Source organism: Aplosporella prunicola (assembly GCF_010093885.1).
Source record: "Aplosporella prunicola CBS 121167 unplaced genomic scaffold K452scaffold_6, whole genome shotgun sequence".
NCBI classification, from domain to species: domain Eukaryota; kingdom Fungi; phylum Ascomycota; class Dothideomycetes; order Botryosphaeriales; family Aplosporellaceae; genus Aplosporella; species Aplosporella prunicola.
The window spans coordinates 599,154-624,298 of NW_022983534.1; the positions used below are offsets into that span (position 1 = coordinate 599,154).

Sequence of the window (25,145 nt, forward strand, 5' to 3'; positions counted from 1 at the left end):
GCCACCGCCGACGAGCAACTTCTCGCTAAAAGATGGCAGCGGCGAAGTCAGACTGTAGTGATTCGGATTTTGTTGGCCTAGCCCGATATTATAGTCATGCCAACCCCATACAAGATTAGCTTTCTGCTGTCACCTTATAAAAGTTCCCGGTGCATCCGTACTCTACGAACGGGAGGTCACAAGTTGTAGGTTCACAAGTTGTAGGTACCTCGGAGTTGTTGAAAAAGTCATTGCCGCAAATAATACAAGCTTCTTAATACGCGGAGGCCACGAGTTGTGATGCCGTCTATTCGTCACCGACGATTCATTACCGGCATATCCGTCACCAGCTACTTGACACACATTCTGCACTATGCATACGCGGCAGTAAAAAGGTTCGGCTCATCCTAGCTCCTGCAAGTTACGTCACATTGGTCAACAGACATAACGTCCGTCACCACCAAGCAAGATTCACCGTATAGCGAGGTAGGGAAGGAAGAATACAAGCAGTCCCTACCTATGGAATACTCATCTGGCTACAAAAACCTAAGTCCTAAATATAAGTGAAATAGTCTTAGAGCATACATATACTGTAAACATCTTAGCTAGGTTTCTTCTTCTAGTCCATACAAGCATCATCATCTCGTTAGGCGGTGAATCTCGCTCGACGGTGACCGATGTCAAATGTATTAGCAAATTCATGTCATTTCAAGTCTATCATGTTTATATACCCATAGCCCGCTCTACAACTGCGTGCCTCTTATCATGCCGCTTGCTTGCTTACTCGTAAATCATCCAGGTCTCTTTTTCTCCCTTAAAAATCCGTCTACAACCATCCATCTAGGACTTGACGAGCAGAGAAGCACCGCTCATCTCCTCGGGCTGCTGCAGGCCCATGACAGCCAGGACGGTGGGCGCAACGTCACCCAGGACGCCGTCCGCCTTTTTGAGGCTGTAGTTCTTGGGCGCGTTGGCCATGACGAAGGGGACCTTGTTGGTCGTGTGCGACGTCTTGGGCTTGCCCTCCTCGTTGAGCATCTCCTCGGCGTTACTGCGGGAAGTGTTAGCGTCTACGTTAAATTCAACATACATCAGATGAAACTTACCCGTGGTCGGCGGTGATGAAGAGGGTATAGCCGCTCTCCTTGCACTGCTCGTAGATGCGGCCAATGGCCTTGTCGGTCTCGGTGACACCCTTGATGGCGGCCTCGTAGACACCGGTGTGGCCGACCATGTCGGGGGGAGCGAAGTTGTTCATGAGGAACTCAAACTTGCCAGTGCGGATGCGCTCGCACAGCTTGTCGGCGACAGCCATGGCGCTCATCTCGGGCTGCAGGTCGTAGGTCGCGACGCGGGGCGAAGCAACCATCTCGCGCTCCTCGTTCTCGAACTGCTTCTCAACACCACCGTTGAAGAAGAAGGTGACGTGCGCGTACTTCTCCGTCTCGGCGACGTGGCACTGTTTGACGCCCTGCTTGCCGAGCCACTCGGCGAGGACGTTGCCCATGTGCTGAGGAGGGAAGGCGATGGGGAAGGTGTACTTGGGGTTGTAGGAGGTCATGGTGGTGAGGTGAGTGTTCTTGGGGTAGGGGAAGTCGGCCTTGGGGGAGCGGTCGAAGTCGCCCATCAGCTGGGTCATCTCACGGACACGGTCGGAGCGGTAGTTGAAGAAGAAGAGGGTGTCGTCGTCTGTCTCGCGTCAGAATTGGTTGCAGCGTCTTTGCCGGATTGAACTTACCCTTGATTCTCCGCTCGTCACCGCCGACGATGATAGGCTGCAGGAACTCGTCCTTCTCGTCCTTCTCGTAGCGGGCCTTGATGGTGGCAACGGGATCGCTGCTCGCCTCGCCCTCGCCCTTGACGATACCGTTCATGGCGACCTCAACGCGGTCCCACCTCTTGTCACGGTCCATGGCGTAGTACCTGCCAACAACGGTGGCGATCTCACCAAGACCAATCTCCTGGGTGTGCTTGAGCAGGTCGGCCATGTAACCGGCAGCCGACTTGGGGTCGGTGTCACGGCCATCACCGAAGAAGTGGATGAAAACCTTGGGAACACCCATCGCCTTGGCCATCTTCAGGAGGGCGACAAGGTGGTTGATGTGGGAGTGGACACCGCCGTCGGAGACGAGACCGAGAAGGTGCAAACGGCCGTTGCCCTCCTTGGCGCGGTTGAAGGACTTGACGATGTTGTCGACCTGCTGGAGCTGGCCCTTCTTGATGGTCTGGTCGATGCGGACGACATCCTGCCAGACGACACGACCAGCGCCGATGTTCAAGTGTCCGACTTCACTGTTGCCCATCAGGCCCTCGGGAAGACCGACGGCGAGCGACGAGGCGTCGAGCTCAGTGTAGCCCTGAGTAACCTCGGAGCCCTGACGCTTGAACTCGTCCATGACGGGAGTATCGGCGGCCAGGATAGCGTCACCATCCTTGCGGGACTTCTCGCTGGCAATTCCCCATCCGTCGATGACGACTGGGATGCAGTGTCAGCCACAGTGTATACACTGATGTCTTTTAATGGGGGCCTTACTGAGAACAGCCTTTTGATCGACGTTGACCATGGTGAAGTTGTTGGGGTTTTTTGTTTTTGGGGGTATCTTTACAGGAAGAGAGGAAAGTTAGAGCGGCGGCCTCTTATAAGGCGGTTAGGAGAAAAAACGCACCTGAGAACAGTGGAGTGCAATCAATGGCTTGGTGAGAGAGTCGTGAGATGTCAGCGGACTTTGGTGGGGTGGTTTGTCGTCTTTTCAGCCCCTCAATCCGTCGCCGAAGATCGCCCCGACGTCACAGCCGTTCGGCCAGCGCCGACGCTCAACACCCAGCATTTTGCCTATTGCTCTTCAGCCCGGTGCCTAGACCCTGCGAGCCTCCCGTTGATTTGCTGCCATCAAACCACTTCTACCAGCATTATCTGCAACCTCGACTTCTTCGAGCTCTCGGCGTCGCATCGGTCAAAATCCGCCGGTCAAGCCATCGTACCACCACATCTAACCTTAACCTAGCCCACCGCCGCCTCACATCACCACCGCCCACTTGAAACAACACAATGGCAGCAACCGGCACTCCGCGCGTCTCCACGCCCGCCACGCCCGCCTCGCGTTCCTTCTCCCATGCCCCGACCAGCAGCAAGTCGCTCGCCAACACCGGCAGCGCCCAGCCTGACACGCCGCAGCTGCCGCCGCCCGCAAGCTTCGACGTCCTTCCGCACCTGCATACATTGCTCGGCCGTCTGCTCATCCCCGCTGGCGACGACGCGTCCGCCAAACCTGGCGATGGCACCGGTGCAGGCCAGCAGGGCGCTGCCGATGACAAGGCGTCTGACGCCGCGCCTCTCGACATCCAACAGCTGACGGCGGCGAGCTCGGGACTGAAGACGCGGTTGCAGAAGGCGAGGCAGGCGTGCGCGCGGCTCGGGGATGTGGACCGTACCGTCGACGAGCAGATGGAGGAGATGGAAGAGCTCGAGGAACGCGTCAGAAAGCTGCGGCAGACGTTGAACAGGCTGGGCGTGGGTGTGGAGAACGGAGCTAGGCAGAGCGAATCCAGGGACGTGTTGATGCGGTAGAGTAGGACGTCGACATGAGTTCTACCTACCACGTCGACAAACCGCCGTTATCGGTTGAGGACTGCCCGAGACCGCGATGCGTTCACCTCCCGCCGAGACCAAATGAGTCGCGGCCACATTGAATCTCTGAGCATCAGGACGGCATGAAAACTAGACCGACCGACAAATTTCCAGCAACTTCCGAGTTTTATGGGGTTATTTGTGCGAGTACATACAGTTCCTTTGGATGAGGCAGCAAAGGCAAAGCTGCAAGCAGAGCGCAGCCATTAGAGGTAGAACGGGCAGGAGGCAGAGAGAGGCTTCGGAGTCGGCAAGACCATCTGTAGAAGGGTCCAAGGGAGTAGGGAGCAGGGAGCAGAGAGGCATGCCACTACGTACACCCTACTGCAATGCAACCGCGCGAAATGCACGCAGCCACTCCAAATAATCCCCGAGAGAGAGCCATGCAGCAATGAGGCGACGGCCACGCATAGTTGGTAGAGAGGAATGTCAAGCCAACACACGAAGTTTCTAGGTAGTAAGCTTTAGTCACAACACCACAGCATCAATCAGCAATTCTCACCTTCAAGTCTCCCCGTCCCTTCGTGTCCGTACCTACCTGCACAAACCCAACCCCCCCTACCCAGCATTTGTAAGCCCACCACCAACTCCCAACCCCGAACATCGGGCCCGACAACCCTTGAACCCAACCCAACCCAACACCGCACCAAAGAAAGCTCACCCCCTAGGTACGCAAGCACCGGCATGGCCTCTCGGCCCTCGCCCTTGCAGAGATATCGTGACGCGCACAGACAGCACGCAACGAGTTTCGTGACAGTATGTAACGTTTCGCGCCACACCGCACCGCACTCACCCGACGTCTACTTTAAAGCAATCTACATAAACCTACATAAATTCCTCAAAAAGCACGGCCTCCCACGCGCGGCTGAGACCGGGATCGGGTCGGACCGGGCACGCGACAGGAAAGCATGGCCAAGCGCGCCTTCCAACGGGTGAGCCCGGCGGTACCAGCCACGGCCGGGCCCGGCGAAGCGTTCCCGTAGCTGCTGCCCTACGTGCCTGCCCGAACGTCGCGTCGTCGACTCGGAGCTTTCCCGGACGGACGACGGCCATCGTCACTTCCCGAAGTTCGGTCTTGTTGTTGGAGAGCGGGATTATTCGGAATGACCTTGTTTGGAGTGTTCCATGTTCCATGTTCCATGTTCCGTGGATGTATGTGGATTGGAACTTTCGGCCGAGGCGTAGTTAACCTCTGCGGTGGGTAGATATGAGTGGGTACGAGTATCATGAAGAAAAGAGGTAGGGGTGCTTGCCAAGGAAGCTCACGGCGATCGATCTGTGCTTGGCGTGATAGATCGATCGTTGGGAGTAAGAAGCTTGATGCTCCTCGAGTCGAGGCAGAGGTACTTCACTTTTTTGCAAGCAAGATGGGCAATTGTTTTGTCCGTGGTATAAACTCTAAAATTCATGCAAAACTAACTATGTTTTTTCATTACTTCGTGGCCGTGCAGGCAGTATGAGTGCCTGGCAGGTTCGGAGAAGTGAATGGAAATCAAAGAAAGGAGATCAAAAAACGCCCCCAATCAAACCCCCATTTGATCGATCAAGCCCGTCTATTCCCGGTACCCAATGAACATACTCCGTTTGTTTAAGCAGCGTTGCGCTTCTCAGCGGCATCGCAAGTGTACTTGAGCGCCATAGGAGCGTCGTCCTTGGGCATGTACAGCTCGACGAAGCGGAGAGTGTTGCTCGAGGCGAACTCCTCGTCGGCAAAGAGCTTCTCGACATCGTCCTTGGTCCTGACCTGGTACGTCCTCGTCGTCTCGGGCTTAGCACCGAAGGTGGCGGGGATGTCCTTGTACTTCCACTCCTGGACGTCGTTGTAGACGGCCTCAAAGCCGTGGATGAAACGCTCAATGGTGTAGCCGTCGTTGCAGATGACGAAGATGACGGGGTGAAGGTCGTTGCGGATCAGGGTGGAGACCTCCTGAGCCGTCAGCTGGAAGGAACCGTCACCAGTGATCAGGACGGTACGGGGGCGGTTGATCTCGCGGGCAGCGAGGACGGCACCCTGCAGACAGCCAGTGGCGTAACCAATGGAGCCCCACAGAACCTGGGAGATGGCAGTGACACCCTTGGGGAAGCGAGTCTCCCAGATACCGAAGTTGGCAGTGCCAGTCTCGGTGATGATGATGTCGTCCTGCTTCAGCCACTGACCCAGACGGGGCCAGAACCAGGCCTGGGAGATGACGGGGTCGCTGCTCTGCTGCTCCTTCTGAGGAATGGTGTTGTTGGGGGTGGGGCCAGCCTGGATGTTGAGCTTGCCCATCTTCTGGGTGATCTTGCGGAGGACGCCGTTCATGCGGACACCGGGGTAGTCGGAGTACTTGACGGTAACACCGTACGAGTGGAAGTCAATGGTGTTGAGCTGGGTGGTGCGGAAAGTGAAACCAGCAGTGTTGAAGTCGGACTTGATAGCACCGATGGTAAGGACAAGGTCGGAGCCCTCGACACGCTCGCGGACACCCTCGTTGGAGCCGTCACCGGCGTAGACACCGCCGTAGTTGGGAAGGGTCTCATCGACAGCACCCTTACCCATGGGGGCGACGAAAGTGGGAAGGCCAGACTTCTCGACAAACTCGTGGGTCTCCTCAAGAGCCCTGTGGCGGATGGCGCAGGCATCGACAAGGATGACGGGGTTCTTGGCGGCCTGGAGGTACTTCAGGACAACGTCGACGACGTAGTCCTCCTTCTCGGCGTTGTTGGGGCTGAACTGGAGGTCCAGAGGAGTCTTCAGCCTCTCACCCTCGACCTTCTTGACGACCATGTCGGAGGGCAGGGCAATGTAGACGGGGCGGGAGAGGAGGTAGCACTTCTTGATGGCATCGTCGATCAGGGTGGCAGCCTCGTGGGCGTTGTTGAGCATGGCAACCTCGCAAGAGACCTCCTTGCTCATCTTGGCGAAGACGTTGAAGTCGGCGTTGCCCAGGGTGTGGTGCAGAAGCAGGCCATCCTTCTGGGACTTGGTCGAGGGGTAACCGACAATGTGGACAATGGGAACGTATTCCGAGTAGGCACCGGCGATGGCGTTGATGGCAGACAGCTCACCGACACCGAAGGTGGTGACGAGGGCGGAGATACCCTTAATCCTGGCGTAGCCATCGGCGGCGTAACCGGCGTTGAGCTCGTTGCAGTTGCCAACCCAGTCAAGGCCAACCTTGGGCAGGTAGTCAAGGGCAACCAGGTTGTAGTCACCGGGCAGACCGTGGACGGACTGGACGCCGACCTGCTTCAGACGACGGAAGAGGTACTGTTGGAAAAAGTGTTAGTTGGGAGGGGTCGAGGTAGAGCGGGGTAGCTCAAGCTCTTGAGCTGAGAGCTGTGGCAGAACGCACCTCGGCCACATCAATGGGCTGCTTAAGGTCCTGAGTTCTCAGGTCGGGGGTGTTGTAACCGCTCATGGTGAGGAAGATGGAGGTGCAGGTGAATGCTTAACCGGATGGATGGTTGGATGGTCGACTGAATTGGGGGCGGGCGGTTGCTTTTGTATGCCAGGCACGTCAGGGTGCAGCAGGGCAGGTGGCGGAATCCTGGTGCAGCGGCCTCTGCAGCGGGTGCAAACGGGATTCGACATCACTCGACATGGCATGAGCTGGCGCCTGCTTAGCACCGCGTTCCGTGAGCTGTGGGCCGCCGTTGCGCAGCAAAGTTGCGCACAAGAGAGTCTCGGTCGCACTAGCCCGGCATCGGATGATCGCGACTGGGCGCGACAACAGCCCGCGCCTCGGGCGATCTCGCCATGCGTAGGGCTGAAGGCTTCTCTGCATCGTCCCACCGCGCCACCTCACGACAATCGTATCTCTACGTTTCGCAAATAGGGCCGATGCGTGAAATCACTCACCCGAATCTCGCGCAACTTTTTTGTCCATCGTACGAAGATAGCATCAAGGAGATAGGGGAGATCCGAGCCGGCGCCAGACTAGAAAGCCCATTGTCCTCCCGCTCTCGAGCCGCATGCGGCCTTTGACGTCAAATTCTACGGAATAGTGCCTCGCAAGACCTAACAGCATGGCTCCCTCCATCATCATGTCCAATGGCCGCCAGGTCGCTCACCACCTCCTCGAGCACTCGCCATGGCACCACCAGCTCCTTCTCTCTTTCTCCAACCCCGCCTACTCGGCCGCACGCCGCGAGGCCCCATCGTTCCTCACAAAGTTGTCGCCAGTCACCTCGGGCAACTCTTTCACCCCTGGCGGTGGTGGTGCCAAGTCGGTGGCGGAGAGGTTGACGGTGATGAAGCACACGCAATTTACCGGTATGCACCCTTGAAAGCTTGCATGCAGCCATCATGACCTGACCTGACCTGTGCGGAAGCTATGGCGGGGTCTGGAAAACCAAGCCCTAAGCATTAAGTGAAAGAGGAAGAAACCGCAGAAAGACGAGACACTTCCGGCGATGCGACAATTAGCGAAAAAGGAAAATGTTTCCGCGACAGGACATACGCGAAGCGACACGACCGTCAAGGACAGCAAGGTCCGGACGTGTAGAAAGAGCCATTGGGCGCAGAACAGTACGTGGTACCAGCAGAACGCCTGGTCGAGCGATTGATCAGTGGGCGGGAGACGGGCCGGTTCAAGGTTGAGGCGCAGTACCCACGACCTGTGGCGATCCCGATTGCCGGATCGACGAGCAACATTATTCGTACAGCGTAACATACAGGTGTCGATACAGACGCTCGCCATCGGAGTCGACCGCCCCCCCCAAAGGCATTGGCCATCTCGATTTCGAATTCCAACTCGACGGAACCTTCCCTTTAGCCCGAGGAAACAATTCCGTTTACAATGCATCTGGAGGGCAGGCATGGGTACCATTCTCGGAGGCGACACGTAAGCCGTGCGCGAGAGGCCAGATACTCCTAGGAGTACAATGCCCACTGCGACACTCGAGATTCGAGAAGCGCCTTCGACAATCCCTTTCCATGTCCACGTCGACATCTCTCGTCATGAGGCCAGCCAGACTCATTGAGAGGCGGGGAAGCCATAATCCTTCGCATCCTACGGAGTTCCTGAGCGTGGAGCACACAGCATTCCAGCGATCCTGGCAAAAGTACCCACGTTCTCTCGCCTCCCAATGCACGTCGCTGCATGATGAAGGATAGCACGCCCTTAGGAGCTTGACCGGTTGCTTTGCGCTCCACTCGATCGTCGATGTGATCCTTCGTAAAGACGGTTTTAGACGGGATAGTGAATAAAATCGCGATACGAGGAAAGCATTTGTTTGCTCGCTCAAGGACCAGTGGAATCTTCAGCATCGTGTGCTTCAAGTGTTGCTTTCGCTCAGTGACACCCTCTCTCCGGATAACAAACCAAGGCCCAATGCACCTGCTAAGGAACCGCCATCTCTTCAACCATCGAGAGTCGAAGTTGCACGTGGAATGCTTCTCTCGGATGCTTGGAGGTCACAATGAAGCACGTCGAGGCTTACGACAGGAGTCGGATCACGCATGTTCTTTGCCCAACGCCAACTCATGAGTCGTGTGAGAAATGGCAGTATGGCGGGGTCTAAATGTGCAAGGGGATAGGGTGCAAAAGAAAATTTTCAGATGTCATACAGAGTCGTTCGAGGATGACAGCATCTTTTTACTCAAGATTGCCCCTACTCACGTCAGTCGCCAGCGACGAATTGGCAAGTGCTCGGCAATGCAGGAGCCCTCGTGAAAAAGAAACGGAAAATGAATCTGATAGAAGATGAATGTCATTGTGCGCTGTCCTGATATCGAGGAAGTAGGAGTAGGGGAAAGAGGCCCAGTCGATTTCGTTGTGTCCGTTTTCGGTGTGCAACTGCGAAATCGCCCAGAAGTACACCAGCACGCCAGATACCGGTTTTCGAGATGCGTACCACGGTAGACGGAGACACTAACGCGAAGAAGTCACCGCCACGAGAAAATTGTTTCCAACAACTTTATCGCATCACGAACTGCTCACGATTGCAACCCTACGGATTACCGAGCCTCGGATCCACCTTGTCTCTTGCTTGGACGCAAAGAAGCCTGCTTTTCCAGACACGTATGAAGCTACCCATGCAGTCGCAAGTCAGTCACTATCAATCTGGAATCTGGTCCGGCTGTGTAACGTCAAACATGTCATGAAGCTGCGGGATGACGGTCGCGGAGATAACGGGGGTAAACGGCTGCCCAGGATGTTGCCGCTTCCCATCTCAGCACCGAAACTCGAGATCGCGTTCCACGAGCGCTTGCACTTCACCTAGCAACCTCACTTGCGGACACACCCAAACGAACAGCCGCTACGCCCTCGTCATTGGCGCACCTTCCTTGCCGCTTATCGCGAGGGCTCGCCGTTCAGCAATTTCACCCCCAAGCGACTGCCGCTTTCTACGTCGCCGCCACCGCCGCACCTTCCCTCCCGCTTCCCGCTCTCGCATATAAAAGCCAGCAGCTCGCCGCTCAGCAACTCGCCACTCACTGCCTCTCGACCTCCCAACCATGCCGCTCGGCTTCGAGCGCCTGAACGAGCGCACCAGTCGCCCCAACGCCCTCATAAACTTCATCAAGCCTCTTCCGGGCCGAACGCAAGATGTCGCACAACACATCCTGAACCTCGTTGCAGCTCGCTGCTTTCCTATCATGAAAGCCAACAATATTGCCGTCATGTCATTGGAGGAATATTCACCGAATCCGGAGTTTGTCGGGCGGAATTTCAACGCCGGCGAGGTGATACAACTGGTGCTCAAGAACAGGGACGGACGCTGGCTGTCAATCAAACAGGTGGAGATGGTCATGATGCACGAACTTGCCCATTGCAAGGAAATGAACCATTCGCGGTTCTTCTGGCGAGTCCGCGACGATTACGCAGCTGACCTGTGCAAGCTTTGGGCAAAAGGATACAAGGGCGAGGGACTTTGGGGCCGTGGCAGAGAGTTGGAGGGCGGTCACGTTGTGAATGAAGATCAGGCGGTTGACATTGGTGACGTTGAACACCTATGCGGTGGCACATACAGGAAACGGGGACACAAGAGAAAGAGAACCAAGGGCGCCGAAGATAAGAAGCAAGAAAGCTGGGCGGAGAAGAACCAGCGGCGGATCTTGCGCAAGTTTGGTGCTGGCGGCACGGCATTGGGAGCGGACGAAGATGCGAAGACGCAGCTTGAGGGCGGGAAAAAGGCAAAAGGCAAACCGCGCGTTGCGAATAGCGCGAGAGGACGAGAATTGAGGGCTGCAGCCGCTCTCGCACGTTTCGACACCAAGCAACCGGAAGACGAAGAAGAATCGGAGTCTGGGTCTGACTACGAGGACGACGGTGTTGACGGCCCCATTGCTAAAGACGTTGATGGCCAGGAGCTCAGAGATGGCAACGGCAACAACTTAGTCAGGATCGAAGACGAAGAAGGCTCGCAAACTACCCCCGCCCGAAACGAGCTGCGCGAGCTGCGGCAGCAGAAGATCACCAATTTCATACGCCGCCAGTCTTCGAGCCCGCCGAATGATGCACCTTCCTCTGCCAACAGGACCGCTTCCAGCTCTGCGCCTCTCCGACGTAAAGCCAGCAGCACCACGGCAGGCAGCGCCAAGAGCACGACGTCCTCCAAGCGCACAAAAACGGCCCCCTCGTCAGCAGTAGTAGCAGCAGAGCTCACCTGCGCCGCCTGCTCGCTCCGCAACGATGCCAACGCGCTGACCTGCATCGCCTGCGCCAACGTTCTGAAGCCAACGCATTTGAAAGGTCACGAATGGCGTTGTCAGAGCCTCGCGTGCCAGGGTGGCGTTTATGTCAACGCTGCTTCTTGCGGGGTATGCGGGGTTTGCGGCGCCAAGAGGCCTAAGCGGTAAGTGTGGCTTGTTGGCTTGCAGCTGACAGGGATTGGGCTGCTGGTTCCACCAGTTCAGGGCCGACTGGAGGGGCTGCTCCGTGGGTGGGATTGATACAGAAGATGGACGTTGTGCTCTATGAGTGATATGGGCGTTGCTTGATTTATACACGTATGATACCCCTGGTGTAGTTTGCTAGTTACTCTCGAGCTCTCGAGTCGTTAAGAGGATAGATTTGAAGCTGGGCATTGAGATATCGACTGCTTTTTGTACGCACCATTAAGGTAATCGCCTCGTGAGAAGAGCAAAAGACAGAAAGGCAAAAAAGAACAGAAAAAAGGACCGCTTTACTTGCTAAAACATGCCGCATTGAGTGAGGTGAGAATAAGGTATGCACACGCGCATGCTATACTCGAATCCCATTGTCCGTCGCACCGTCAAGGACCACCAGCTGCCCCCTCCGCCGCGTACCCGGTACGAAAGCTTATAAAGAGAAGCACCAAGCAAGACCTCGCCCGCATCCATTGGAACCATGAGATGTTGCCTTTAGCTTGCCGCCTCCCTGCTGGTATCAATGTTTATTGTAGTTTATTTCCGAGAACCGGTGGGCAGCTGAACGAGCGCCCCGAATCGCTGGTCAGCCGACTGTAATGCGTTTGCGGGGCTTTATTTTCGGGTCCTGGACTCCACCTTCTCCTCCATGGCGCGGACGTAGCCTTCTATTCTCTGGACGGCGGATTGGAGGGCCTGTGTGAGGGCATGTTAGTTAGAATTAATGCTATGCGTGTGTTTGGCGCAGCAGGAAGGGATTGAGGAATCGAGGAATTGGGGGGGGGGGGATTTGCACGTACGTAGATGTCTTCCGTCAGCAGCTGGTTCGAGACGCGGTACTCCTCCATCACGTAGAAGTACATGCCACCGGCCGCGGCAGCAGCTCCGGTAAGGAAACCGAAGAGACTATCACCCGCAATTGTCAGTAGCAATCCCCAAGAAAGACAAGGAGGAGCAGCAAGCGGAGCCGCGAGCTCCACCTCCTTCGGCAACTCGGGACCCGCCGGGCCACGAGCAGCAGGGCAATGGAACGAAGACGCGGGCGAAGCAAGGCCATTGCACCTGAGGCAGGCGCGTCGGCGCGTCGCTCGAGCCCAATGGAAGCTCGCAGCGGCGTGCTCGCGTGCCTCGCGGCCCAGCACGAGGGGACAAAGCAGGATAGGTAGAGCGCAACTCACCCTCCCCTGAACGCGCCCACCGGCTTCTTGGCGGGCAGGGCGGCCGTCGGCGTCTCCATCAGGCGAGCCGACGTCTGGAAGCTGCGCGGCGCGGCGCAGGCGCGGCGGACGAGGGCCGACGCGGCCGTGGCGGTGCGGAGCGACGGGTTGGCGAGGATGCGGGACGCCATTGCTGCGGGTGTGGGTTTTTGTTGTCGCGACGACGGGCGGGAGGGGCGGGTGTTTGGGGTGCGTGGGCGCGAGGGGTGCGTGCGTGGTGCGGAGGTGCGGCTGCGGCTGCGAGCGGCGGTGATGTCGTTAGTTGGCTCGGCGGGGGTGGTGGTGGTGTGAGCGGGCGCGTGGATTATAAGCTGGATTGTAGACGGGCTGGTTGGCTCGCCGGGCAGATTGAGTCGGGCGTATGGACCGAGCTGTAACTTGGAGTGGGCAGGTGGAGATGATGTTGGAGGAGGTGCCCTGGGGAGCTTTGACGTAGCGAGCTACACGTCCATCCATAGGTTCGGCTGCCTTTCGGATGTTTGGACGTCATCGCCTGCTTCAACAACATGTGGACGCGTGCTACTTGATAATTGCCATCCATTCCATCGTCTCTCTACTACTAAAGTACACCAATTGGTCCGACGTGCCAAAATTCCATTCCTAACTCCAGCTCGCCTACATGCACATGAAAAAAATGAACAGGCCATGGGGTCTAGTGCAAACACCCCAGGCGCGAGGAACCAAACAACGTGTATACAAGCATAACAAATCATTCCAGAGGCTCCGGGCCTATTTCATCGCGATAGGGGAAACCTTCTTGACGTGTTCAGTCATATTTGGTGCCACCTTTGCCGCCTTGTCTGCCGCCTTGTCCGCCAGCTTCTGCAGCTTCTCTGCGCGAACCTTCTTCAAGTAGCGGAAGAGGAGAATGAAGAGCAGTTCTATGCGCTCCTTGGTCATCATCAGGAACCCTTGCACCAATAAACCCTTCAAAATTTGCGGGGCGATGCCCTTGAAGAGACCCAGTGGCCCATCGTTCTCGATGATAAAGGCCATGACCTCAATGAAGGACTTGAATGGCTTGCCGTTCCGCGCTGGAGGGGGCTTGGACTGAAGGCCAACTTTGGCAACAATCAGAGGCTGCGTCGCAATTGTCGCAAGAGACTTGGAGAGAGAGCCAAGTACTGGAGCTTTATGTTAGTCTGAAGACTTGACACTAAGCGAGGTACTCACGGAATGCTTCCCAGGGCTTGAGGGTGGTCTTTCCCGGGAATATAGCCTCCCTCAACCTTTGGTAGGCGCCATAAGTAATGGCGGGGTTGACCACCAGCACCAAGCTGGCTTTCAAACCTCTCCACAACCCGGTCCAACCATCCTCACTGTTCACGACCTCGCGCCCCGTCTCGATGAGGCCCTTCCTCTCCCACTTGGGTTGGGTTTGCTGCCGGGTTGTTACCACAGCAACGGGGATCGTGAACAACTGCGCGACCGCTCCGGCCACAGCGCCTAAACTGAGCTCGATGGCGGTGCTTGGTGGCTTGGAAACTTTCTGGCTCGATATGTAGAGCGTACGGACGACTGTGTACCAGTAGAAGTACGCAAAATTGGTGGACGCAACACCAAGGAGCGACCCCGGCATGCCGGCATACAGACCGGCAAGTCCATCATCTTGCACAATTTTGTTTATGGCGTCCCAGGTAGAGTTGTAATGCTGCTCCTCGGTGGGGTCGACGACTGTATCGCCTTTGGATTTGGCGCCCTTCACTTGGACTTGGAGGCGCGTCTTGACGCTGTGGTTTCGTCAGACCATAGCCGATGACGGAGCGCCTGAAGCGGAAACTCACATATCCAAAGGGTATACCAGCGCGTTGGCGAGAACCGCACCGGCAGCACCCGCTACGGCATAGCCCCACGGCGGCAGAGCTGCTTCTTTGGACTGGCCCGCCATAACTGTGAATTGTTAGGGGAAGGAAGCAGATGCAGAAGACGTGTTCAAGGAGAACGCGCAGCGATGATCGGATTCTCGGCCGTAGTATGACGACAGCCTCGGCGATTAGAAAACGGCAAAAGCACACAGCTACCTAGGATCTCATAAGAAAGAAAAGGAAGACGGCGGAGGAGGTGACGAGCGGCAGGGCCGGCCCAGGGTAAGTTGAAAGGCGTTTGGAGCTTGTACAGGGCTCATGATGGTGAGCTCGCTATCGCACATGGCATGTCTGGCTACCGAAACCGAGGTCTGACGAGCTGGGTAAGCGGTCAAAGCTTCGGCATGTCGGCAAGTCGGCAGTTTGGGTTTGACCGACCCGGAGGCCCGTGTTATCAGATGGAGGTACGGCCTTCCGAGTCAGGACATCAACGCCTGGACAACACTGAATGCGGGCTGCGCTGCGACCAACTTCACCCCGCGTTTCACCGCAGCTCGTCCCCGGTGGCCGTCTGACGTACAAGGCTCTCTACTTGCGCTCGTTTTTGCTCTCTCCATCGTCTCGCAATCGCATCTACATTCTCATGATGCGACGCAGTACTTGAGCCTAAACAACATGTGCTACTTCCACTGAGCTCATCCCCTCGTCCATCGCACCCTTAGCTGTCTCGAAGCGAAATCCTTCGCATCGCAGCACCCAGTTGGACCGTGGGAAGAATGAGCAGCAACTTGCACATCTCCGACATTAAGTCGGAAGTCGCAGATCTTGAAGCACGCATCCCAAATGCTTCCAGCAAGGATGAGGCTCTAGATCTTGCATTAAAGGCGGCTGAGCTGTGCATGAAGGCATTGAAGCTCGCTAGCGACAAATCCCAAAAATCGGACATCAGCTCCAGGTGTCAGAGCCTGCTGACCGAAGCTGAACGCATCAAAAAGACTAACGAATGGGCTTCGTCGCTGCCGCCTAGCTCTAGCTTCATCCCAACCACACCGCTTTCCCAGAATTCTTCGTTGGCTCGTGGAAGCTTGAGTGAAAGGCTGGCGATAAAATCGTCAGATACACCGCCCAAGACCAAGAGATCAACCCCGCCCATCCCTAACCGCAACCTCTCCACTTCCGAACAGATATTGCTGCTTAAAGGTTCTCGACTCAACGGCCAGACCTACCCGCCATGGAAAGGCGATCCGGAGCCCAGCGAGTTCACCCTTGATTATGATGAAGGTCCCTTCACGGATAAGGCAATCCTTAACTTATCATCTCACCAACTTGCCAGTTTCGATGGTTGGAGGCGCGCGAAAGATGCTCTACCACCTCCCACATGGTTTCCTGGAAAGAGAGATGGGCTGGGCCCTATCATGAGTGCTAACCACAGTATCGATCTGGTTCAGGATGCAGCTACGGACTGCTCGGTGGTGGCTAGCCTCTGCGCTGGTGTGGCTCGTACAGAGCGCGGCAATGAAAAGGTTTGTAGATAATATACATTAATACGAGACTGCAGCTAACACGCATCACAGCTTCTATCTAGCTTTATATGGCCATTTGATGACGAAAAGATGGCACCCAAGATATCCGACAACGGAAAGTACATTCTACGGCTCAACTTTAACGGCTGTTGGCGTAAGGTCGTCATCGATGATCGTCTGCCTGTCTCGAAGTCTTCACGGATGCTGCATGTGATCGATCGCAAAAACCCTGCATTACTCTGGCCAGTCCTACTGGAAAAGGCTTATTTGAAGGTCCGAGGCGGCTACGACTTTCCTGGTAGCAGTTCTTGTACCGACTTGTGGATGCTCATCGGATGGCTCCCAGAACAGATCTTCTTACAAGAGTACGTCACTGCAAACTCTATCAACCGACAGGCTAATGACTCTATGAGTGTAGTGAAGAAGTTGTATCAGACGAAGTTTGGACGAGGCTTTTCAGCGCTTTCGGCTTCGGTGATCTGTTGATGACAGTCGGTACTGGCAATATGAGCAACAGAGTTGAGAAAGAGTTAGGCCTTGAAGGCCAACATGATTACGCCGTGCTAAATATGAGGGAGGTTGACGGAGAGAAGCAGTTACTCCTGAAGAACCCTTGGGCAGAAGGAAAGGGATGGAGGGGTGTCCGGAAGGAGTCTTTCGCCACCGAGAATGCCACTCCACCCCCCAACTTGTCTGCCAGCAAAAGCTCAGACGGCACTTTTCCATTCCTACCCCGAAGCTCTCAGGATCCTGACCACCTTGAACCTGGTACCTTCTGGATTAATCTCGAACACGTCTTCCAACATTTCGAGAGCATCTACGTCAATTGGAACCCTGCATTATTCAAGTATAGACAGGATATCCATTTCTCCTGGGACTTAGCCTCCTTACCGAGCATTCCGACCTGTTTCATTAACAACCCGCAATTTTCTTTATCGACGACAGATGATACGCCCATCTGGCTGCTCCTATCCCGTCATTTCAAGGAAGATGTCAGTGGAGTGATTCGGAGCCAAGAGACATCGGTAAATTCTGAAGACTCTTCCCTAACCACTCTCATTGGAGACACGGACCATTCTTTCCAAAAACAGGCCAATACCAAAGATAACGGTATGGTCACCCAAGTCAAGTCAGAAAAGTCTGGGTTAAGCGACCTTGCACACGGCTTCATCAGTTTGTACATATTCGATCAAGCTGGCAATCGTGTCTACACTAGCAACATTGAAACAATTGAGCGTGGCGCCTTTGTCAGCACGGCACAGATGCTTCTCAAGTGGAAGAAACCCTCAAAAGGAACATTCACTGTGGTTGTGGAACAGATGGAATTGCCTCGCGACCTCTATACTTTTTCCCTATCGGTATTCGCTCTCAAGCCTATCAAGCTGGACCATGCGACTAGCCAATATGGCCAAACAACCAAGCTTGAGTCCTCCTGGAACAAGGCAACTGCAGGCGGCAATCTTCAGAGTCCGACCTTCAGTGAGAATCCGCAATTTAGCTTGAAGGTGCCGCAAAATACCTCCCTTGCCATCCTTCTCCAGGTCCCGAGCTCTGTGGTCGTGTCCAACGTCGTACTTCTCCATGGACAAGGCAAGAGGGTGTACTCTGTTAAAAACAGAGATATTATCGCCAACTCCGGTGTTTATAAAAAACATTGCGCATTTGCTGAACTTAGGAATATTGATCCGGGAACCTACACCATTGCTTGCTCGACGTTCGAAGCAGGCCAGGAAGCCAAATTTGAGCTCAGAGTCGACAGCAACGTCCAGTGCGAGCTAAAAGCAATACCGCAAGAAGGTGCCGGGTTAGTCCGTGTCAAGCTGGCAGATGCTCAATTCCCATCGACGGCTAGCATGATCGCTGCGCCCATTGTTCCCCGCAAGCTTACGCGTGTCACCATAGTAGCCAGGTTCAGCCGCGCTTATAGCAGCTACGATAACCCACAAAGAAGCAACAGAAGTCCTCTACGCGTCACGCTTGAACTTGGACGTGGCCCATCGCGTCGCATACTTATCGCCAGTGGAGACGGTGAATACGGCGATAGTGAAGCTGGTGTGAGAACTGAAGAGATTGACCTGAACCCAGGCATGTTGCAAGGAGGAGATATGTGGTTGGCTCTGGATAGGCTTTCTGGGCCTTCGTCAGGGTTCGCAGAGGTCTACAAGGTAGAGCTGTTCTGCGATACTCCTAATGCGCTGGAGGTTGGAGTATGGAGGAGCTTTACGGCGTAGGGGTTCAGGAAGGGGGTTTAGCATACGAAGCAGTGGGGACGAGACAACCGAAGTTAGCTAGCGGGAATCTCGCGGCCTTTGTGGCTGGACTTTAGGATCCTTGAAAGGAGACATGGACGGCAGCAGTTTGTTGCGCTCCAGTCGCGCACAAATTACCGAATGGTGCTCTGGTAGATAGGATGCAACCCCATGCTTTCTCACTGCAGATCGTACTGTACATGACACTGTGCACATTAGGCATGATTTGGGGTCGGGCGGTGCAGTCAGAAGACGGCGAGAGAGAGATGGACACGCCCCGGATTGACTGGGCCATTTTCTGCCACAGGACTCGAGCACGTGTGGGCAGCTGGATGCGGGCTCGACGGTGTGCGGGAAGCGGATGGTCCAGGTCGCAGATCGACCGGCACCCCTCATTTTAGCGAGCGCGAATATCCCCCCTTCTCAGAAAGATGCAAGACGTGACCACTGTGCAAATGATTCGCAGGGGCAGCGGGTTTGCGGGTGTGATTGAGCCGTTGTGCTCGTATGATTGGGTGTCATGCGTGGAGGGCGCGTGGCTAATAGGGGGAAGCGGCCGGGGAAATCGAGCTGCTTCGACGAAGATTCCAGCTGCATTTTTCGGTTTTCTCCCCCTCTCCACAGCGCGCCTGCTGGAACGTTTCTTTTCTTAGATTCCGAGATCTCCTGGGATCCCGGCATACCGGCACACCGCCAAGCCCGTCCTTATCGATCGCTTGGCGCCCTCACTAGGTAGCTAGTCCTCTCTTCACTAACGACGTAATTGAACCCCCGGCAACAAACATCACCACTCTCCTTTCGAGTCAGCCCGAACCGTCGCACGCTACTCGTCCTCCTCTCTGTCTACTCACGCGCCTTTTTGCATCAGATTCCACGCCTTTCGACCCCGATCCCATCGAACCCTTCACATTTAGTTTCCGTCGCTCGGAATCTTTCCGTCCGCAATGGCTTCCGCCTCCTCTGGCGCCGCCGACGCGGCCTCCACCGACCCCTCGCGTACGGCCACCCCGGTGACGAACCCCGCTGAGAAGATGCCCGATGACAGCTCCAAGCTGAAGACCTTCCTGGGCATCCTAAGAAAGTGAGCCGCCCCGGAATACCATCCATACTGCGCGCCAAGAGGGGGGGCGAACTGCCTTTGAGGCCACGCCTTTGCACGATGGCTGACTTTCTCGTCCGTCTCATAGGTTCATGGGTGTCTCGGACATTGCCACAGTCCGGTTTTCCCTGCCATCGCAGTTGTTGGAACCGATACCGAACTTGGGTACGTGGGTCTCTGCAGCTGGATGCAAACGACCGAGGATCGACGTAAGCAGGACTAACGGTCCACAGAATACTGGAACTACTTGGATAGACCGGAGACTTTCATCAGGTGTGTATCCCATGCCACGGTGCCGGCCGTTGTCGAGCGTAGACTGACCTGTGGCAGTATCGGAGATTCCGAGGACCCGTTGGGGCGCATGCTGGCGACGTTGAGGTTCTGGTTCACGAAGGATCTGGTATGATGTTTTAAACTATACAAGATGCTTGGGGGCATAGGCTGATGTGGTACAGAAATACGTCAAGGGCAAGCCCTGCAAGCCATACAACTCGGCGCTGGGCGAGTTCTTCAGGGTAAGTTTGACCCTCCACCAACCGGATCTAAGTGGCACGGCTAACACCGGCTCAAGTGCAACTGGGAGGTCGAAGATACCCTGCCAACCATCAAACACAAGTCGGATAGTCAACCGAGCAGCAGCGCGGCGAGCACCACGGGCAGGACAGTCAAGGTATCCTACCTGACTGAACAGACGTCCCATCACCCTCCTGTCTCGGCATTCTGGGTGGACTGCCCTGAGAAGGGTATCACTGCGCGAGGCTTTGACCAACTCTCCGCAAAGTTCACCGGCACGAGCATACGGGTCACTCCCGGTGCGCATAACTTGGGTATCTTCATCACGCTGAACAAGTGGGACGATGAGCAGTATCAGCTCACGCACCCTGCTGCCCATCTGGGCGGACTTCTGAGAGGTTAGTGGAGCGCTGATGCGGAGGTGATGAACGATGGAACTGACGGTGTGTAATCCAGGTTCTCTTAGCGTTAGCGTTGCCGATGTTTGCTACGTTACCTGCGCGAAGACGAAGATAAAGGTGATTTTGCACTATCTCGAGGAAGGCTGGCTCGGAAAGACACAGAACAGGGTTCAGGGTGTCGTCTTCACCTACGACCCAGAGAAGGACGACAAGACGCGCATAAGGGACGTCCCGGATAAGGATGTCCTGGCACGTATTGAGGGTTGCTGGCACGGAGAGATTTTCTATACGTTGGGCCCGCAGCCCTTCAACAAGGCTACCGTAAGCTATTCTACCCCCATCCCGTCGCAAACCCCACAGCTAACACCCCGTAGGAGAAGATCCTCTTGTTAGACGTCAGCCCGCTGTTCCCCACACAGAAGATTATTCCGCCCGAAGAAGCGCAGCTGCCCAATGAGTCGCGGCGCTTCTGGTCAGGGGTGACGGACGCGATCACGACGAAGCAATACTCGTTGGCAACGACGCTGAAGCAGGACCTGGAGGAGCGGCAGCGCGAGAAGGCGGCCGAGCGCAAGAACAAGAACATTGAGTGGCAGCCGCGCTTCTTCGCGGGCGTGACGACACCTACGGGCAAGCCGGACCTGACGGAGGAGGGCCGCCGTGCGCTCGACGGCCTGCACAAGAACGACTTCAAGCTTGAGGAGAGCAATGAGGAGGTGACGTGCGCGTGAGCGGCAAAGTGCGCATGATCATGCGCGTGCGCGCGCTTGACAGCATCTTGCAGAACCATCATCTTCTTTTCTCTTCTTGCTCATTCTTGTCTTGTACGTCAGGTCAGCATATAACTTGAGGAGTAGCGGCGAAACGAGCGAGGGAACGAATCGGAGATGGAGGAGTGAGAGAGAGTGAAAGCGAGAACGAGACAACAGCAGACAGCAGCAGCAGCAGCAGCATCAAAGGAAACGAGCGGCAGCGGAGTAGATGAAGCGAGCCTCGCGGTTCTAGATCCCGATCGATAATGGCTTCCAGACTTTCCTTTCCTGGGTTCTTCTTCTTCTTTATCTACTTCTTGTTTCACACGGGCTGGGGGGACTCGGTTGATTGATTGATTGATTGATTGGCATACAGCGCGGCGGAGGGGGCGGAATACTGGGAGGGAGGGAATTAGGGAGTTTTAGTATTTTTTTGTATTTTGCAGCTTAGCTTGCAGGTATTGTAGCAAGGGGAACGGTCCATCTCTGGCATTTCTCGGTTCTCTCCTTCGTCCTCTCTCTCTCTTTCCCAACATCCCTTTCTCCCTCTCTGTGCATCTCTCTATATGTCTCTCTCACCCTCTCTCCCTCTCTCACCCTCTCGCTCTCTCTCTCTCTCTCCCTCACACACACATACACACACACAACCACTCGCTAAGTAAGCGCAGCGCAAACACACCGCGCTACCTCGTCTCTCGCTTTTCGCGCGTGGTCTGTATGTTTGTTTATTTGTTTGTTTCGCGAGCAATAGGTATACATGGTGGTTGGGGGAATTGCATCCGGGCGTTTGAGTATTCCTTTTGGGCGCGAGGCTGGTTTTTGGTTTTGAATGTCATCAGTCGTCATTGGTCACTTGCGAGCATATATATATAGTTGAATTGTCACTGTTGTCGCCTTTGGTGTTGTTTGTTTGGCTTTTGGTTGAGTGAGTGCGTGAGTGAGTGAGTAAGTGAGTGAGTCTGCTTGCTCGTTCGTTCGTTCGTTCATTCTTTTTGGCTGGTTGGGTGTGTGGATGGGTGGATGGATGGATGAGTGACTGACTGCCGCCGCAGCTGCTAACGTTGCAGTTCTTGTGCTGGGGATGGGAGGGGGGGATTGAGAGGAGAAAGAGAAGAAAACAAGTGCTGCCTGCTTACTACCCGATGCTTGCTGCTTGCTGCTACGTTGTGCATTCATGCTATATTTGTGCGTTCGCGTGCTATTACGTTCCGCTTGTGTCTTTTGCCATTTGTCTGCCCTTTCATATGTGATAGGTAGAAATACACAAATAAATAAAAGAAAGTGCGTCTAGTCCTGCGCACCTACCTACCTGCCTGCCAACGATATGTGCATATACGTGCGGTAGCGGTATCAGTCCCAACCTGTCCCGGTCAGGCGTGACGTACGTCACCGTCAAAAGAGAGGGATTCACCGTCTAGCAAGACAGGGAAGGACACAAGCGGTCCCTACAGAACACTCTTTATCTAGCTGTAAGCCCAAGTCCTGGGTATAAACGATAAGGCCTTAGAATGCACGTATACTTCTTCAAACACTTTGACGGAAGAGTATTATTATGCTCTGCTAACTCTGAAATGTCTTTGATTTGCATTTGCAAGAATACTAGACACACGTAAACGTAAATATATGTGTATATATACTTACCTACCTGCCGTACATACACGGCATGTACGCATGCCTGCCCGCTCTCTCACACAAAAGCACACGCACGAACTTTCTCCCTTTCAAAAAATCAGACAAAGCCACCACCTCCCAAGAACAGAGAAAAAAGTACAAAAAAACAAGAAAAAAATAAAAAAAGTCCCTTAAAACGCGCTAGCACCGTGTGCCTTCCCACCAGCCTCCCCCGTTTCCTGAAGATATGTTTACCCTAGCCCTAGTCCTTGCCGTTTGTTGATGTTGTTGAAACCCCTTGCCCATGTATGTCCGCTATTATTACCTATTTTGCAAGATAAGAGAAGAAAATGAAAGGAAGAAACAGGAAGAAAAGATCCAGCTAGACAAGAAACCCGCTCGCCTTGCGCCGTGCGCCTGCTCTCCCCGTTTGTAGATGCGAGCTTGGCGTGACCTAGGTACTCAGCAGCCCGTCACCACCACCGCCCCTGCCGCTCGGAAAGCGCAGCAAAGAAGAAAAGAAAACTTGGAAAAGGAACAAAACGGCTTTTTTAAAAAACAACACGAGTGAAGAAGAGATGAAACAGATAGATGAGTAGATGGATGGATGGTACTCCTAGTAGTGGTGAGTCGAGCCCGCTCTTCAGTCGTCGGGATACTCGTCGCGCAGGTTGCTGACGAACTGGCCGGCGGCTGCATCCCAACGCTTAAAGTAGCGGCCTGCGAGGCGGTGGAGCAGGGCCGTGGGCGGCGGGTCCTGCGTGATGAGGATGTTGGACTCGGCGACGTAGCGGTTGCTGGAGTCCTCGACTCTGTGGAGAGAGTTAGCAGGGTGGACATGAGGGAGACAACTACTGCTAGCTTGTCCGATGGTAAGAGGGGAGGAATTGCGTGCTTACAAGACTTTGTAGAAGCTCTGGTTGCGGCCGCCCGGCAGCCGGTCTATGTCCATCTGGGCGATCCACTCGTCGGCGGCGCGGCACTTGTGGTCCCAGCCGATGATGACGGCATAGTAGCCGTAGCGCTTGTGCAGGAAGACCTGGCCGACGCGGAACTTGACGAGGCGGTTGACGTCGTCGGCGCGGCGCTTGGGCGCGCGCGCGACGCGGTCTTCCTCGTAGCTCTCATGAATGATCTCCAGCAGGTCGCGCATCTCGGGCAGGTCGCGGAACAGCGGCATGACATACTTTTCCAGCAGCCACATCTCCCACGGGAAGTGTAACTGGAGCTGCTCGAGCAGGTTGGTGATGAGCACGCGCCGCCGGTGGATGACGGCCTGCACGGCGTGAAAGTTGCCCGTGACGTTGTCCTCGCGGTCGAGGTACAACCACGCCCAGATGGACGCATGCAATGCGCTGTGGATGTTGATGTTGGAGCCGGAGAAGCGGTTGTCAATGTACACGAGGCGGCGGCCCTGGCGCATGGCGTCGACGGCGCGCCGGATGTTGCGCGCGGTCCGCAGCACCATCTCGACCGGGTCGGCCGCAGTCAGATACAGCGCATGCGTGTCGGCTGAAGCACCGATGCTGCGCAGCTGGCTCTCCAGGTCCGTCCGCGGCGTCTCTTCTGCCGAGCGGAAGGGGTCGAGGTACATGGACTGTGCCGGAGCGCCGGGCTCGAGCGCGCCCCCATCGAGCATGCGGCCCGGCGGCGCCGTCACGATGGCATAAACGTGGTACGGGTAGCCGCACGCCTTGGCGTCCAGGCCAAGCCGTTGCGCGACGGCGCAGAAGATAGCTACGTTGATCAGCGGCAGCGCCTCGTGCTGCTTGTCCTCCAGCGCCATGCCGATGAAGCTGTGGGGCAGCAGCCCGTACCGTTCATTCGACACGCCGAGGAAGCCCGAGCCGCGCAGGAATTCGACAATCAGGAGGCTCAACCGTCGCGTCGTGTACGCCGCGAACCTGGGGTGCTGCGCCGTGAAGCGCGCTGCCAGCCCGTCCAGTCGCGCCGCCATTGCTTCTATGTCGCCGTCACCGTCCGCCCGGTCCCATACGAACATGTCGTACGCCCCCAGCGCTCGCTCCAGCGACGCCGTCTTGCCACTGCGCAGCTGCTCCCACTCTTCCATGGCCACGCTCCGGTGTATCGTCGTCAGCATGGCGCCGCTCCAGTACCGGCGCGCCAGCGCGTCCTCTGCCTCGTCGTCGGCAATGTTGCGCTGGCGTAGCAGCTCGTCTTTCACGTCGTAGCCCTTCTCGGCAATATGCTCCATGCGGCGCGCGCGACCTTGCTGCTGGGCGGCGATGGCGTCCATGCCGGAGCGCACGGCATGGTCGAGGCGTTTACGGGCCAGGAAGACATCTTTCCAGTGGACATTTGCGACGGGCTGGGCGAACTTTGCGTAGATGTTGTGCTGGGGGTGCCAGTACTTGTAGTGGATGCGGCAATTGTAGCGCCACAGCAGTGGCTCTTGCGCCAGGGAGTAGAGGCGTTTCGAGGTCAATTGAATGGCGTTGAGGGCTTCGGGTTCGAGGAGGAAGAAGACGCCAGTGATAATCTCGTCGGGCAGCGCCAGGAGGGAAGGTCCGGTGGCGGCCATGGTTGCTGGT

At 55.8% G+C, this 25,145-nt stretch overlaps 9 protein-coding genes across 9 annotated transcripts; 4 read left to right on the plus strand and 5 right to left on the minus strand.

Annotated features, from left to right (window-relative positions):
• Nucleotides 1-670: 670 nt before the first annotated feature.
• K452DRAFT_245569 (uncharacterized protein) lies at nt 671-2,667 on the minus strand. The gene is made up of 5 exons (XM_033537984.1): nt 2,646-2,667; nt 2,513-2,579; nt 1,718-2,455; nt 1,086-1,668; nt 671-1,030 (listed from the first exon to the last, which is right to left on the minus strand). Exons 2-5 carry the CDS (start codon nt 2,541-2,543, stop codon nt 820-822), a joined length of 1,563 nt encoding a protein of 520 aa, XP_033400303.1. The 5' UTR covers nt 2,544-2,579; nt 2,646-2,667; the 3' UTR covers nt 671-819.
• On the plus strand, nt 2,666-3,790 carry K452DRAFT_144297 (uncharacterized protein). The gene has a single exon (XM_033535451.1). It carries the CDS (start codon nt 3,029-3,031, stop codon nt 3,545-3,547), a length of 519 nt encoding a protein of 172 aa, XP_033400304.1. The 5' UTR covers nt 2,666-3,028; the 3' UTR covers nt 3,548-3,790.
• Nucleotides 3,791-5,115: 1,325 nt separating this feature from the next.
• K452DRAFT_284919 (uncharacterized protein) lies at nt 5,116-7,061 on the minus strand. Its single transcript, XM_033540029.1, has 2 exons — nt 6,943-7,061; nt 5,116-6,857 (listed from the first exon to the last, which is right to left on the minus strand). Exons 1-2 carry the CDS (start codon nt 7,006-7,008, stop codon nt 5,196-5,198), a joined length of 1,728 nt encoding a protein of 575 aa, XP_033400305.1. The 5' UTR covers nt 7,009-7,061; the 3' UTR covers nt 5,116-5,195.
• A 2,988-nt stretch (nt 7,062-10,049) lies between these two features.
• Nucleotides 10,050-11,393, plus strand: K452DRAFT_325132 (uncharacterized protein; the record flags this gene model as incomplete). Its single annotated transcript, XM_033544751.1, has 1 exon — nt 10,050-11,393. One exon carries the CDS (start codon nt 10,050-10,052, stop codon nt 11,391-11,393), a length of 1,344 nt encoding a protein of 447 aa, XP_033400306.1.
• A 645-nt stretch (nt 11,394-12,038) lies between these two features.
• Nucleotides 12,039-12,771, minus strand: K452DRAFT_223071 (uncharacterized protein; the record flags this gene model as incomplete). Its single annotated transcript, XM_033536594.1, has 3 exons — nt 12,039-12,119; nt 12,224-12,329; nt 12,602-12,771. 3 exons carry the CDS (start codon nt 12,769-12,771, stop codon nt 12,039-12,041), a joined length of 357 nt encoding a protein of 118 aa, XP_033400307.1.
• A 598-nt stretch (nt 12,772-13,369) lies between these two features.
• Nucleotides 13,370-14,528, minus strand: K452DRAFT_223189 (uncharacterized protein; the record flags this gene model as incomplete). The annotated part of the gene is made up of 3 exons (XM_033536605.1): nt 13,370-13,764; nt 13,814-14,370; nt 14,425-14,528. The coding sequence occupies 3 exons, from the start codon at nt 14,526-14,528 to the stop codon at nt 13,370-13,372; spliced, it is 1,056 nt and encodes a 351-aa protein (XP_033400308.1).
• A 455-nt stretch (nt 14,529-14,983) lies between these two features.
• Nucleotides 14,984-18,403, plus strand: K452DRAFT_356752 (uncharacterized protein). Its single transcript, XM_033546075.1, has 3 exons — nt 14,984-15,968; nt 16,020-16,333; nt 16,387-18,403. Exons 1-3 carry the CDS (start codon nt 15,222-15,224, stop codon nt 18,197-18,199), a joined length of 2,874 nt encoding a protein of 957 aa, XP_033400309.1. The 5' UTR covers nt 14,984-15,221; the 3' UTR covers nt 18,200-18,403.
• A 654-nt stretch (nt 18,404-19,057) lies between these two features.
• On the plus strand, nt 19,058-21,396 carry K452DRAFT_144460 (uncharacterized protein). Its single transcript, XM_033535452.1, has 8 exons — nt 19,058-19,298; nt 19,405-19,481; nt 19,550-19,589; nt 19,647-19,716; nt 19,772-19,831; nt 19,888-20,227; nt 20,286-20,551; nt 20,605-21,396. The coding sequence occupies exons 1-8, from the start codon at nt 19,162-19,164 to the stop codon at nt 20,959-20,961; spliced, it is 1,347 nt and encodes a 448-aa protein (XP_033400310.1). The 5' UTR covers nt 19,058-19,161; the 3' UTR covers nt 20,962-21,396.
• A 1,840-nt stretch (nt 21,397-23,236) lies between these two features.
• K452DRAFT_223252 (uncharacterized protein) lies at nt 23,237-25,135 on the minus strand (the record flags this gene model as incomplete). Its single annotated transcript, XM_033536606.1, has 2 exons — nt 23,237-23,405; nt 23,493-25,135. 2 exons carry the CDS (start codon nt 25,133-25,135, stop codon nt 23,237-23,239), a joined length of 1,812 nt encoding a protein of 603 aa, XP_033400311.1.
• Nucleotides 25,136-25,145: the final 10 nt, after the last annotated feature.